General features: G+C 41.3%; 2 protein-coding genes across 3 annotated transcripts; one reads left to right on the forward strand and one right to left on the reverse strand.

Annotated features, from left to right (window-relative positions):
• Positions 1–2,593: 2,593 nt before the first annotated feature.
• LOC115742180 (protein LATERAL ROOT PRIMORDIUM 1) lies at positions 2,594–6,940 on the forward strand. 2 transcript variants are annotated; one of them, XM_030676314.2, is made up of 3 exons: positions 2,594–3,739; positions 4,132–4,431; positions 6,642–6,940. In XM_030676314.2, exons 1-3 carry the CDS (start codon positions 2,980–2,982, stop codon positions 6,659–6,661), a joined length of 1,080 nt encoding a protein of 359 aa, XP_030532174.1. In that variant the 5' UTR covers positions 2,594–2,979; the 3' UTR covers positions 6,662–6,940. The 2 variants fall into 2 exon arrangements, with proteins under 2 accessions (XP_030532174.1, XP_030532175.1); XM_030676315.2 differs by lacking the exon at positions 6,642–6,940 and adding an exon at positions 6,154–6,632.
• Positions 6,941–7,606: 666 nt separating this feature from the next.
• LOC115742173 (phosphatidylinositol 4-phosphate 5-kinase 6-like) lies at positions 7,607–13,772 on the reverse strand. Its single transcript, XM_030676300.2, has 8 exons — positions 12,223–13,772; positions 11,508–11,675; positions 10,967–11,132; positions 10,442–10,558; positions 10,157–10,350; positions 9,639–9,784; positions 9,469–9,544; positions 7,607–9,036 (listed from the first exon to the last, which is right to left on the reverse strand). Exons 1-8 carry the CDS (start codon positions 13,359–13,361, stop codon positions 8,748–8,750), a joined length of 2,295 nt encoding a protein of 764 aa, XP_030532160.1. The 5' UTR covers positions 13,362–13,772; the 3' UTR covers positions 7,607–8,747.
• Positions 13,773–14,408: the final 636 nt, after the last annotated feature.

The raw sequence follows: 14,408 nt of genomic DNA on the forward strand, positions 1-14,408 counted from the left end.
CCAATTTAGCAAAAGCCAATAATGACAAGTAGTGATCTGATCATCCACCCCTTTTCCTTTTTTTTCTCATTGAAGAGATGGGATTCCCTCCTCCTCCTCCTCTTTTTTTTTTTTGGCCTTTTTTTATAAAACGCCTGTGTCAAATCGTGGAATACAGCCAAGCCAACTAGGGAGGGGAGGGGAAGGCAATAGGGGGCTAAGAATTGAGCTATGAGAAGTAGGGTGGCTAGTGGGACCCATGTAGTTGGGGCCTAGAAGACTACCTAGTCCCAACCTAGTAGTCTATTGTCTAGACTTGGTTCCTAGACACCCTAGTCAGCAAGCAAAAGGCTGGTCCCTTCCGAAAACCCACCTCTCTCTCTCTCTCTCTCTCTCCTCTTTACCAGTCTAGTTTGAAGTGTAGAGAGAGAGAGAGAGAGTGTGTGACTCCATTAGGAATTCAATTCAATTCAATTTAGTGTCACTGGCAGTTTTGCCTGTGGTGAGGGAGGGGCTATGCCTGTATGCCTATTTGCCTACACCATCCTCCAATTCTTCTCCACCTTATCGGCCGCCTGTCGCCGTCGCACTCACTTTCTCATCCTCCCTCCATAAGTTAACCGCTACTCTCTCTCTGTCTCTCTCTCTGTCTCTCTCTCTCTCTCTTAAATTTTGCCCCCATGATTTGCTTTGCCTTGCAATTTATTTGGACATATTTGACAAAGAAAAGAAATTATTTTTTATGCTTAGTCTCCATTTCCCACGAAATTCTTTGTATGAAGAAGTTCCGAGGATGATTGGATATAAGAGGTTAGATCAATCATGGTCTGCTAGATAGAATGTACATGAGAGGATGCTGGGATAAAGACCTAAGCTAAAATTCTTGGGGTGAATGACCTTTCGTCGATACAGTAAAAAATAAGGCGAATTCAAATTCTTCGTAAGCAATCAAACGGCAAGGATATATTTTACGAACACGTGTAATATATGTCTAAATGTAATTAATGTCCAAGCCAAATTCAATTGGTAACATGAGCAAGATAAGCTTTGCTCATTAAAATGGGTTACAACTTGGCAAAGCACTATCAAGACCTAGGGAACACCGCCCTTTTTCATTTTTAGCATTTTTAGCGGAGCTATAAAAAAAAAAAGATTTGCAAAAATAGTCGTGTTATATTGATTTTTATGCGGAAAATTATTTATGACTCGTTTGCTCCCACAAATTAAGAAAAGTAAGCCGAAGATTAGAACTCAAATACCTCGTTAAAATTTTTTTCCTTTTTCTTAAGAACAAAGAACATAGGGAAATTTTCAAAAATAAGGTCTCAAGTATCCTCATTTTCTTAAATAAAGACTTGAAATGAATTTTGTTTAAAATAAGGACTTGAAGTGCGATCATTATCTCATAAAAGGGCATGAAGTGGTTATAGTTATTTCAAATAAGGGTCTACCCTTGCCGATCGGCCAAATTTTTCAACCGATTCGGGATATTTACGTAAAAATACAAATTTAATCTAATTTTTTATTAACTTAAAAAAAAAGTAGGTGGGAGGTTTTAACCTCCTATCTATAGCCTCCGCTCCACCATCGGTTGGGGGGGGGGGGTGGGGCAACGACTTTGGCCGTCGGGGTCATCGGTGCCTCGATGGGGGTAGGCGAAGGGCGCCGACACACCCCGATCTAGTCCCAGCCGGACTTGGGCGAGGGCTAGTAGGCCCTCGTCGTTGGTCGGTGGGATCGTCGGCCCTCGTCGAGACGCCGGCAACCCCAACGGCCATGGCCTGTAGTGGGGCGGCGGCCACATGGGAGAGGTCAAAACCTCTCGCATGTGTTCTTCTTTTCTTCTTCTCTTTTTTTCAAAATTTCTTGAAAAATAGAAAAAGGAAAAAGTAAAATAAAATAGTAAATGACCAAAATGTCGCTACCTAAAATAACTCAGCCCTTTTTTGAGATTAATATAGTAACTTTAGGCCCTTAGTTAAAATAACATGCACATCATGGCATTCTTTGACATAATCATGGCACTTCAAGCCTTCATTTGACACAATTAGGGCATTTCAAGCCCTTATTTGAAACAATGTTTATTTTAGGCTATTATTTGAAAAAATGAGGGCATTTGGAGCCCTTTTTTGAAATTTTCCCAAAAACATATAGTAGTACAAAATAAAAAACTTGATTATTTAAATTTTGGAAAATCTGCAGCATTTTCATGGGAAACGGATAAAAATGACAAAAGGATACATAAGTGTCAATACTTAAGTACAACGTTCACTTTAATATTAATATTTTTTTTATCACTTAAATATTATTTTTTTACAATGATTATTTAAGTGCCAACTCCGATGAGATCGTAGGAATTTCTTATCGTTGGCACTAAAATGATCGTTTTTTGGATCACTTAAGTGTCAATTTTTAAAAAAAATATTATTTAAGTGTCAACTCCGATAAGATCGTCGGAATTTATCGCCGTTGGCCCTAAAGTAATTATTTTTTTTCGATTTAATACCTAAGTGATTTAAAAAAAAATATTAATATCAACGTAAGTAAACGTTGTGCACCAATATTGGCAAGGTATCTTTATGCCGGGTAAAAATGGAGGATTGGTGGGGTTTTTGGTTTCTGGGGCCAAGGCGTTGAGAATAGATAGAGGAGGAAGTGGGGAAAGCTGGTTTTGATCATCATTCCTCACTTTCCCATTTCCTGCAACACCTTCTGCAGTTTCTGGGCGTTCGTTTTCCTTCTTCCTCTCTCTCTCTCTCTCTCTCTTCCCAAAGACGAACAAAAAGATCAAAACCATTTCAAAGATGGAAACTTGTCGTCCCAGCAAGCAACAACGACAATAATATCTCTCTCTCTCTCTCTCCTTGGTCTTATTTAGCAGCGCATGCAATTATTATTACTTTGTCACATATAACCTCGAGAGATTCTCATCACTCTCCATCTTCACTCTTCCTCTTCCAGAAGAAATCTCTCTCTCTCTCTCTCTCTCTCTCTCTGTGCATGGCCACCACTCACCACTTCAACTACACCTCGGCCGACCACATCAACATGCTTGGCCTCCGAGACGTCGTTTTCATTGCCCCGCAGTCCTCCTTGCACCCCCAGCAACCCCAGCAACCGCCCCCCATCTCCGACCACCACCACCCCCCGAGCTTCCACTTGCCCTCGTCGACCGCCTTAGGCGTCGGCGTCAGCATATTCCCGGTTCTCACCGCGACGCCCTACAATGTCGTCGAAGACTGCGGGAACGCCAACAATAACGGGGAGGCCAGCAACACCGCGAATTTCTGGAGGAGATGCGATGATCAGTCCAGCTTTTCCAAGAAAGACGTGTTGGGTGTCGGTGAAGACGAGAGCAACAGAGGCGAGAAGCTGGAGGAGATTGGTGGGCTGAGCAATAGCAATTTGAGGGTGTGTAGGGACTGTGGGAATAGAGCCAAGAAGGAGTGTAGTTATAGGAGGTGCAGGACCTGTTGCAAGAGTAGAGGGTATGATTGCTCCACCCACGTAAGGAGCACGTGGGTGCCGGCAGCGAGGAGGCGGGAGCGGCAGATGGCCCCGGTGGGGATTGGCTTTGTCGGCGGTGGTGAGGGAGGAGCAGGAGGTGGCAGTGGTGGCGGCGGTTCTTCGGGGTCGTCTTCTGGAGTGAAGAGACCAAAACTAGTTGATGGGTCATCAAATCACGGTGGAACTAATGCTTCTTCAACCTCGAATGCTACCACTCCTAGGAGCTTTGATACTAGTTCTTGTCATCATCAAGGTCCTCCCCCTCCCTCCCTCCCTCTCTCTCTCTCTCTCTCTCTCTCTCTCTCTCTCTCTCTCTCTTCAGATGGAGTATTAGGGGGCCACCGAGAGAAGGCGCCATCTGGGCAGCTTTAAATGACGTTTTAAAATTGGCTGAAGCTAAGTAGTTCAGAAGATCTTAAGTCTCATGTGTTAGAAGTGTGAATCTTCAACTGAAAATAGAAAGGAAGATTGATCCACGGGGTGGTAATTGGTGATGGAAAGCTCGGATTCTTATTATTTATATTGTCTTCTAGTGATTTCTTTAACGCGGGTATTTAAAGGAATTTATCCTCCTCTTGATTGATCAACTGATCTGCTTATTGGATCTTTATTCTAAGACCGATGTAGTGATTTCTTGGATTCCAGATGCTAGCTTCAAGCAGTCCTTACCGGGCCAAGTCCGTGCTCCCGCAGTTTTCAGGTGCATTAGAGTCACTGCAATTAGTGACAATGCAGCTGAATTCGCCTATCAAGCATCTGTTAGCATCAGCGGGCATGTATTCAGGGGCTTCCTCTATGATCAGGGGATCGATGAGAAGAATGCGTTTCCATGTATTTCAGAACGTCGATTCGGAGGAGCCGCTGGCACAAGGATCGGGGATTCTTCTCCAATCGTCGACCCGCCAAATGCTTATGCAGCATCTGGTTGTCGCAGATTGCTTGAAGGTATAACCTCTCGTAGGACTAATCAACTATGTGTTCTACATTCTTCTTTAGTTAATGTCAGTGCAAGCCAATTCATGAATTTAATTTGATGATTCAGGCTGTAATTACATGACATCATATGCATTAGCACGTTGCCTCAATTACGCTTTAGCATAATATGGATGTAGGAGGGGTTGTGGAACTAGTGCACCATTCCGCCCTTGAAAATTCGAAATTCATACTTCATCATATTTTTGGAGGAACCTTGTTTTCCCATATCATAATGCGCATTATTTGATACTTAATTCATCTATTTCTTCTGTAATTATATTTTGGTGGAAGTTATATAATGGAAAATCAACAGAAAGCAAAGAAGTTCTAAAGATTCATGAATGAGGTAGCGGATGTCACTATCAGTCTCTAAGGGGCAGGATGTATGAGCAGACAGAGCACTCCAATAATCCATTTCTGAATAAATTTGTGCATCTGTTATGTGCAAGTTGCTCGTGATTAGACTCATGCACTTGTCCTTGTTCTCGCTGTCACTGCTAAATGCTAATTTACCATAAAATTTTTAAAACTTTGTTCTCGTCTCTTCCATTAGGTTTTGCCATGCCAATCTGATTTTGTATGCACTTTCTTCGGTAGTTCAGTCACTTCTCCATTACACACTGTATACAGACATGATATATCGATTGTTCACATATGAAATCCCTGCCTGAACCATATAGTATTCATCCTTCAAGATGTCACGTGAAATGCCATAATCAGTAAAGGCTTACTTTGAAAGTATAGTGCCACGCTGTGTCCTGTGATTCCATTTGCCGTTTGTTGGTCAATTTTTTGTTATTTTTTGGATGAAAGCGAATAAGGAAATTGCTGGTGTTTCCTTTTTCCGTGGAACTGCCTACTGATGATTACCCTTACACATGGATAATAGTGCCACATGGCCTTTCAAGATCATTCGAGAATTTGGATGGTTATGGCACATGTAAAGATCCCTCGTCAAGAGAGGAAAAATTTATAAGAAATCTATGTATCCTGTCAAACGGGGTTAAGAAGATCCTCCTTGCCCTCGGGTAATTGCAGATGGAGAGTAATATCTGGTTTCATGCAATTTTAGACTAACCACTTCCTTCTCAAATTACAGAGTTCTTTCCAAATTTCAGAAAAAGTAATGTCCTTGTAAGTACCTAGCCTTGATTGATTTCTTTTACACAACTGCTCTTCCACAATTAAATCCACGTTAAACCTGCCATACAGTCCTTTATATGATTATCCCTTTACCTAAGCTTCTATAATACATGCAGAGAATTCATAGATGAGCTCCATTTTGTTTGTATTTCATTGGTCGTGGACAAGCCTGTTACGTGTATCTCTAATGGTTCAAAGAATCAGAAGAGTATACACTGTAGTTTTGACTTCCATGGACTGCTTTTTCCTTTGGTATTAGGCAATCCTTAGGAACTGCTTTTTCCATTTTTCGACCTACAGTACCTGAGACTCCATGTTTAACATATCCTGTAGAAGCCAGCTATTGAGAGGAATTCGTCATGATTAGTTATTCGTCGCTATGTCTTTCCAAGTTTTGAGAATAATCAGTCAATGCTGAATATGTCTAAATACTGTCACTAGTCGAAGCTCACTCCACTTTTCTTTTTGGGGGATAATTCGGCCACAGGTGTCTTATATCAAGGTGTTCATGTGGCCACTGTAATTTTTAATTGCTCTCCGGCCACTTAGGATACTTTATGATGTGACATTCACCACGAGGACCATCTTAAGTGTTACATGATCAAGGGCAGCTATAATAAGATTCTTTCTGGTCAAATCAACTGAAAGAACATAGCGTGCATTCCTAATCCATTTATATTTGGAGACTGGAGTAATGCATGGCCAGAAGACAGTGTAACCTTTCACTTGCCCTTCTTCGCCGTTGACAAACTAGAAGGGGGCCTCCAGCTAATGCTTGAAGAAGGATTCTTATGATTCTCTAACCACTAAACTTCGAAGCGTGATCCATTGACTCAGTTTTTTTATTTTTTATTTTTTTTTCCTCAGGAAGGTGCTATTTCCTGTGAGGATAAGCTTTTACAGTTCTTTGCATATAATTCCCATTAACACTCGTGCTATCCCGATTCACTGTTAGTTCATCTTGTATTTTCTTCTACTTTATTTTGGGTGTTCTCTCTCCATTCATACTAAGTTGAAATAATTCTTTCATTTGGCAGTTCCTGGCGATGAACAATAGGATTAGCATTAAAAACAGGGCCAAGAAGAGCAGAACCGGGACATATTCACTGTATAGGAATGCTACGGTCATCACCTGCATGTGAAGCACAGTAATGGAACACGCATCGCAGGATGGAAGGCACTACTTTTAGATTTTACCTTTGTAAATGGTACGAGATTATCTTCTGTAGTATGTTCGGAACTTTATTTTCGCTATATGGTATGAATCAACTCAATCGGCGACTTTTTCCAGCTATATAAAATATTCTAGTTCTGGAAATAAATTGAGCGGGTCCAATTCCAACTCCTCGCCCTGATCCCTCTGTGATTTGATGACTTTGTGCCATTAAGGAGTTTTGTCAGACACATGAGCAGTATTGTTTGTGGTTGTGGCTGATCCTCAATCACTGAAGTTTCACTGGAATGAAATAGAGGTTTGCAGCAACTTCATGGTTGTTCTCAGCAAGCCTGTTAAGAGTAGGGAAGAAAAAAGACGGATTCATTTTTGATTGGCGAAGATGTACGAGCGGGTTGCTCCCCATTGGGATCAAGCAGAGCCATAGCCTTTGAACTGTATGGTACTGATTGTCCCTCTGGGCTTCTTCACCTTCTCATGAAGACATAATCATGATGTTATGTTGTTCTGTGTGTAGACCACCTCAAAACTCACACATAAACTACAATAAAAGTGGTCACCACTGCTGCAACTTCTTCATGACATCAACATGGTCGCCACTGCTTGCTCTGTGCCCTCCACAATGCCAAAGAGTAAACATGTCTTCTGTTTACTTTATTTTCCCATCCTTTTCCTTTATGATAGTTCCCCAACTCCCCAACCCAAAATTAAAAAAAAAAAACAGAAGTAAAAAACAAGTGAAGGTCAACTACCTAGGATATAGGGGATGAAGGGAAGGTTAGAGGATTTGGACATAAAATATTCCAACGTGGTAACATCATCCAGCAATTAGGCAAGAACCTAGGCAAAATAGTCCGGTGCATGGAGTCTTTCTCAATGGAAGAGAATCGCAGCTGCTCCAAGAAAGAATTGGAACCAGAAAAGAATAAAAGTCAAGTAACCTGCTTTTGATTCCGTTGCGAAATCGGATAACAAACAAGGAAGAAGTACTAAACAGTTCATCAATCTATTTGTCCACGGAAGATTATACGAAGACCCTTTGTGGAAGTTGGAAGAATTTGCAAACTTTAGGTAAGATCACGTGACTTCTTACAGCTCCTCACATTAAACTCGCCCAGCTATATTCTGCACGTGTTTTCCTCCATCAGATCTTGAAGCTTGATTTTTTACCAATGCGTTACCTCTCATTCATGCTTCCAAACAATAGCAGGTAGAAAATAAGAGTAAAAACAAAGAAAAGGAATGGAGACTCTGAGTCCATATAAATATTATTTTGGGTTTCTCCAGTTCTGCTACATATCCTTGTTTGGGTCATAGAAGATCAGATTTAGCACCTGAATGCACAAAAACAGCACCTTCCAGCTACTTGATGTTCTCCCCAAAACTGGTATATACGACAATTTGGAGCTCAAAAGCAGACTTAGAAGCTTCAACATTGGCTGTCAGTAATTTTTTTTTCCTCAGTCCAAGTCTACAATAAATAACACCGAAGCGAGCCTAAGATCATTCAGCACGAATCTGAGTACCATTTGTAGTACTTTCCTTCTCATTAGTCTATTGTACATCATAACTCATCCTGAATTTCGAGACCCCCTCATCTCCTGGGAAATTTTTCGGTACAAAAAACATGGCGAACTTCCCATAATCAATTGCCTGTTGGTTAGTGCATTTACATTTGAAATAGGCTTGGGGGGCAACTTCTCTTCATGGCACCAGTCAACATTTTTGCTTCAACATGAATCCTGTGCCTATGGAACTGTTTACTTAATGAGCCGCTGCTAAAAAATCGCAAGCTGATTACGAGACACATGTTCCCACAGAGTCAGAATGTCTTGCTCGCAATTCCAGCTCAAACAACTGGGGGCCGTGATCTGATGATGCAGATGAGAATCACCTTCCCGAACAAAAATGGGCTGTACATGGATGTACACCGTGTGTGATTGATGAAAACACTTGTCAATCTGAACCTTCAGGTATCTTCGACAAAAATTCTGAATATGAAATCCCGGAAGCGTCTAGAGTACTGCTTTGGATCAACGGCCGATATCGAAGTCGGATCATATTGGAACGATTTGTACGCGTGCTCAATCTTCTTGGTGATATCATAATCTTGCAATATGTCTATTATGCCGAAGTAGACGATAACATCATACAGTTCTCCTGTCGGAACTCCAATCAGCTGAGATTCACAATCAGTCCTCCTCACTGTTAATTCGGCCCGAGCAGGCATGTTTACTCCCAATTTAATGGAAGCCCACCTGATTAGTAGAACAAAGAATAAGATCAATCTATAGCAAACAACTGAGAATACCCAGTATTTCATTCAAGTAAAATGAATAATGAAATCAAGGATGGAGATTTACTTTGGGTGATTCGCTATAATGCAGGGAGAGCGAATCCCTCTGTGGATAACAGCTTCAGTTATATCTACCAAAGCTCATTAAAAAAAGTGAATCTAACCTACTATCATCAATAAAGAGTGGAGGCAGCGAAATACGTTTCTTTATAGTGCAGGTGACTCTTATCTTAGTAGAAAAGAGGGATTGAGCTTGCAACCATCTTCCCTAATCTAGACATTGACTATGAGAATAGATTATATATTAACAAAGCAACTGGTAAATAGTCTTAGACTCCCTTTGATGCTATACGTCTTCTGCAATTTCAGAATTTCCCCAACGTTTTTCATTTACCTGGTAGGATCCAAGAGATTTCTGTCCACCTCTACATTTGAAAATCGTCCCATGCCACTGTCAGTGTCCCCAGTCCCTGAAGAAGCATTCATAGTAATTTAATTCCACCAAGAGGCATGGACATACACTCAACTGCTTAATGATAGTAGCAATGAGAAAGAAAAGACAACCTCTAGGAGTTTGAGCCCTGGAAGGACGAGCTCCCCCCACAAGCAAGTCTTTGCTATAAGATATATCCCGGAAGTGAAGACCAATCAGAAGACTATAGTCCATTATCCTCTCCTGTTCAAGGAAGTCACAATCCCTGTCCACTTGTCTGCATAAATGAACACTTTGTATCAAATATAGAAGGTGGAAGCATATTCAAACATCATATATGAAATTATGAATGCATTAACAAACATATATACAGATGGAAGTTGATTATTCAGATTGCACGGGTAGCACTTCACTCAATAGCATCAAAGAAGCTATTTTTGTGCATAATATCACTTTCTAGAGAGATCTTTACAGGATAAACAGCATTTTTAAACCTGAATCTATGAATTTAGAAAGTGAATGACAAAAAGCTGAGTACTGCAGATCTTCTGTATAAGGATTTATCGATCGAGAGAGAGAGAGAGAGAGAGAGAGAGAGAGAGAGAGATTGCGAAAAATGAAGGAGAACTGTTCCAAAAAGCAATTTCACCTGCAAAGCTCTTGGAACCAAAACTTCTGCAATCTAAAAATAAAGTTGAGGTCCAGGTCTTTTAGGGTGGTGGTTGCATCAATGTCTGCCGCTGGTTTCTCAGTGATACGACCATGTGAAGAACCTTTTAAGTCGAAGCGCCTGTGTATAGTGTTCTCCGAACAGAACAGATTTCCCATGATGACAAATCTTACCTGAATTAAGGATTGTGCATTAGATGTATCAAAATTCAGTGAAGCTTATTAAAACATCAGGTTTTGTCTGGTTCTTAGTACCTCACATTACCTTCTTTTGGGTAGCCCCTGTCAATTTGACACAATGTAGGCCAAAAAATTTGGTAACTAGAGTATTCTCGTATGCCCTAAAGTGATTATAGTAAGCAGGTAGCATCCTCAAGAGCATCTGGATCACATCAAGAGGCACGGTATTATTAAGGCACGTTCCAGATACTTAAAATAAGTCTGTCCAATAAGAAAAAGATACTTCCTAGAAGAGCAGAGTTGATTTCAATGATAACAATTCATGCAAAAAAGAAGTAATTAAGCCAAGGAAGTCTCTCGCTTATGGAAATAATCCAAATTGGACACTGTCTCAATTTGATTTAAATGCCCTTTAATTTAGTCTTAGAAGTTTTTGCTATTTTTCTACAGGAGCTGCCATCCATGACACCAAAAATTTTGGAAGGCATCTAAATTCAACATCAAATTCAACATCATTTCATGAACTTTGGATAAAGCTTTGTTTTTTCCAATAAACCAAACAGAGTACAGATTATTTATTTCATATTTTTGTGCAAGCTCAGAAACTGACCTTCCCTTCTGCTTTCTTCACTGTCTTAATCATATAGCGGTCATCATTGGTTAAGTAAAAGAAACTTCCACTTTTTCCTGGGGATGAAAGTTCACGAAGAGCGTCATTTCCACATATAGAAATCATGTAATCTGCTGCGTCCACCTTGAACAACTTTCTGAGAGTCCTGTAGGGATAATGCAGGATGACGTATCAGTGCAGTTGACCTGGAACTAAACTGGTCTTATAGTCGGTGGCACTGAATATACTTTGGTAATGTTTTATGTACTCGAGAACTCAGAATGGATGGCAATACATCTAGCCACTTGTTCATGAAATTGTTGTCCATGCATCTGAAAATCAGAAGACATTTCTCTCAAATCGCAAGAGTACACCTAGGCATTGTCAACATCGCAAAGAAGTATGTACTGAAATCAGAGTGCATGTCATATGAAATTCTCTCAAAATTTTAGTGTACCATAGCACTGATTGGCACGCATATCACAAAATTTAGCTAATAGGAATTTATTATTTCAACAGTGAAAAGGTTTAGAGGTGTGACCTGAAAACCACTGGGCAGTAATCCTTCCACTTGAATTCACAAGATTGGTGAGGAGGAGTATGCTTAGATCCTTCAGGGGGAAATCTTGTCCACACCTTCTCTTTAGGATCAAAAGCTGAAGCCTTCAGATCCAAAGAGGTTGCTGGAGCGGGCCGCCCAACAGAGTGCCTGCAGGTTTCGAATAGCGTTATCGACAAGATTACACATCAGTTAATATAACTGCATCGATCTTCCTAGAATATACTACTTCCTGTTGCCAATCTAATCATTTGTTCATTTCCTTTTCCATTAGTTTCGTCCATTTTCTTCAAACAAAAAATCCATCATGGAAGCGCACTCTTTGGTTTGTTGGGCTGGTACTCTTACAAATTTCTAGAGAAATTAGAGATGAAAGCAACAACAGAAACTATATTGGTAGGACTAGATTTACGAGGAAGAGTTAGAATCTAGTCCATCTGTCCAGAAAAAGGGAGCATCAGATTGATCTACAAAACTGAACCATGACCTCAATTTGAAAAATATTAAGCATATTTGATGCTGAGTCTGTTAACGTAAGGAAGACAAAAGTTCAAGAGGTTAATACAGCTACATATACCAAGGTGAAAACTCCTAGCTTGATCCGGATCAACTATGCATTTCATGATAAACACAGAACAGACCACACAAAGCAAAAATCGTTTCAGCCTTAAAAAAGGGAATCTGCAATCGCCAATACCTGATTCCTAGTTGCAGATTGAGCATTAGCTCATAGTTCTTGTGCCCCTTCGTTATTGTCTCCCCTTGTCTCTTGACTGGCTGTATTCTTGAAGCCCGTTGCCTTGTGCGTGCTGTTCTCATATCCAAATCATCAAGCTGAATACTTCCTAGCCCTTCGACCATATTCCTAGGTGTCGCGTCTCCGTTTCTATCACCATGAGAATCCCAGCTATAATCACAGACCTTTGAGGGCTTGAAAACCCCCTCAACAACAGGAGGACAGCTTAGCATCTTCTGTGAAGGCAAAACCAGCACCTTTTCACCAGTTGATACTCTACAGTCGTTTAAATCCACTGCAAAAACCTTTTGTGGGTCGAAATCGACATTACCCGCCATTGAGCCGGATCGATAGAATGTTCCACTCTGCTCCTTCGGGTCTGTGCTCCAGACACCCACGTAGGAACTCCCATCTGCCCATCTAAGAGTCCCATTTCCTTTAGGCAAACCGTCTTCCCATAACCCATCATATCGGTTTCCGTTAGTCCAAAGCATCGTGCCATTTCCATTGATCACCCCATTTTTCCATTGTCCAACATAGTGGTTACCATTCATCCATCGGTACCTCCCATGACCATCCTGCAACCCGCGTTGCCATTCGCCTTCGTAATAATCCCCATTGGCATAACTCTTAGTCCCCTGTCCATGTTTCAAGTTCGTGGTCCAATAACCTCTATAAGTATCCCCTGAGGCACCTGTGTAAGTCCCTTTACCCTCCATATACCCGTTCTTGAATTCACCCTCATAAGTGGCTCCACTAGGCCAGCAAAATTTCCCTTTCCCGTTGGTCTTGCCTTTGTGCCACTCACCAACATACATACACCCATCAGTCCATAGGTACTTCCCGTGAACGTGGGGGAGGTTATCAGCCCACTGGCCAGTGTAGAAGTCGCCGTTGGAGAGGAGCTTCTCGGCATGGTAGACCTCGCCGGGGCTGGCATTGCAGCCGTCCTCCTCCTCCTCCTCCTCCTCCTCGTCGACGTGCGCCACCGACATCACGGCAAAAATGCTGTTTGCCCTTCTTTTGGTAGCGGCAGCAGTTTGCGATTTGCGTACCGTTAATTCCCAGGCCTTGACAATGCCAACATTTTCTTTGCTCATTTCTCTCGTCAATACACCGAGAGAGAGAAAAGGCCCTCTCCGTTTACATTCTTTCTTCCTCGTCGCCTCCACGCATCTGTACCCAGATGAAAATCAAGCTCTCTCTTCTCTCTCTCTCTCTCTCTCTCTCTCTCCCTGTGGGTGCTTTCCATTCAAGACCGAGAAACCATTTCAGGAACAAGCTCGGAGCAGGGGACGGCAATCTTGAACAGGATCGACGTCGCGGGCAGGGAAAGAAAAGAGGAAAGACGAAACAAGATGTCTGTTTTATTGCTCTCCCGAGACGAAGCTGTAAGATTTGAACAACAAAACGATGAAAAATGTCGGATTGATGACGGCAAAGCAAAAGTTCGGATTGTACCATTGCCACCAACTCTGTATGACCGGCTTTTTCCTTTGTTTTTCCGAGAAATTTGTTTTCTTTTTCTTTTTCTTTTTCTTCGCCTTCTTTCTCTCTCTCTTTTTTTTTTTTTTTTGGGAAGGTTGCGTTTGGGACAAGAGAGATTCAAACAGCGTTGTCTGTTGTTTTTGATTCCGGATTTGGCTCGTAATGACCACTTACAGGCCAACCATTTGGAAGGAGGAGAGAGACGTGGTGGTGGAGATGTTGTCCTCTCCATTCTCAGTGTCTCGTCGCCATAACTTTCTCTCACATTTTAAAAAAAAAAAAAAAACTCTTTCTCCAATATCTTAAAAAAACATTGTTTTGTGATTTGATGTCTCAGACTCCCCCCAGTCATGTTCTTATGATTCGTCACGTTCCTAATCATGGCCCTTGATTTCTCCGGATGATCCACACCAGTCGAGCTCACGGTCGTACAGATGTAAGCCCTGCTCGTCGAGAAAATTTATGTTTGATGGGAGAATTTATTGAATCGAAAAAAAATCCAATTATTCGAGTTATTGAACGAAAAGAAAAAGCGCCCTGAATAACTCTCGATCTCGGCGACTAAATTGGTGAAATAACGAGGACATGGATGAATTATGAATTCTAAAGGAATTATAATATACAATAACAGTAATAAAAATCACAACGTCATTTAATCT

This window comes from Rhodamnia argentea, chromosome 5 (genome assembly GCF_020921035.1).
Source record: "Rhodamnia argentea isolate NSW1041297 chromosome 5, ASM2092103v1, whole genome shotgun sequence".
Taxonomy (NCBI): domain Eukaryota; kingdom Viridiplantae; phylum Streptophyta; class Magnoliopsida; order Myrtales; family Myrtaceae; genus Rhodamnia; species Rhodamnia argentea.

Coding starts and splice junctions, on each gene's coding strand:
- LOC115742173 (XM_030676300.2), bottom strand. CDS start 13,361: ATGAGCAAAGAAAATGTTGGCATTGTCAAGGCCTGGGAATTAACGGTA. Junction 9,785..10,156: donor TGGTTCCAAGAGCTTTGCAG/GTGAAATTGCTT, acceptor TCATTTATGCAG/ACAAGTGGACAGGGATTGTG. Junction 9,545..9,638: donor CAGGGCTCAAACTCCTAGAG/GTTGTCTTTTCT, acceptor ATGCTTCTTCAG/GGACTGGGGACACTGACAGT.
- LOC115742180 (XM_030676314.2), top strand. CDS start 2,980: ATGGCCACCACTCACCACTTCAACTACACCTCGGCCGACCACATCAAC. Junction 3,740..4,131: donor TAGTTCTTGTCATCATCAAG/GTCCTCCCCCTC, acceptor CTTGGATTCCAG/ATGCTAGCTTCAAGCAGTCC. Junction 4,432..6,641: donor TTGTCGCAGATTGCTTGAAG/GTATAACCTCTC, acceptor TTCATTTGGCAG/TTCCTGGCGATGAACAATAG.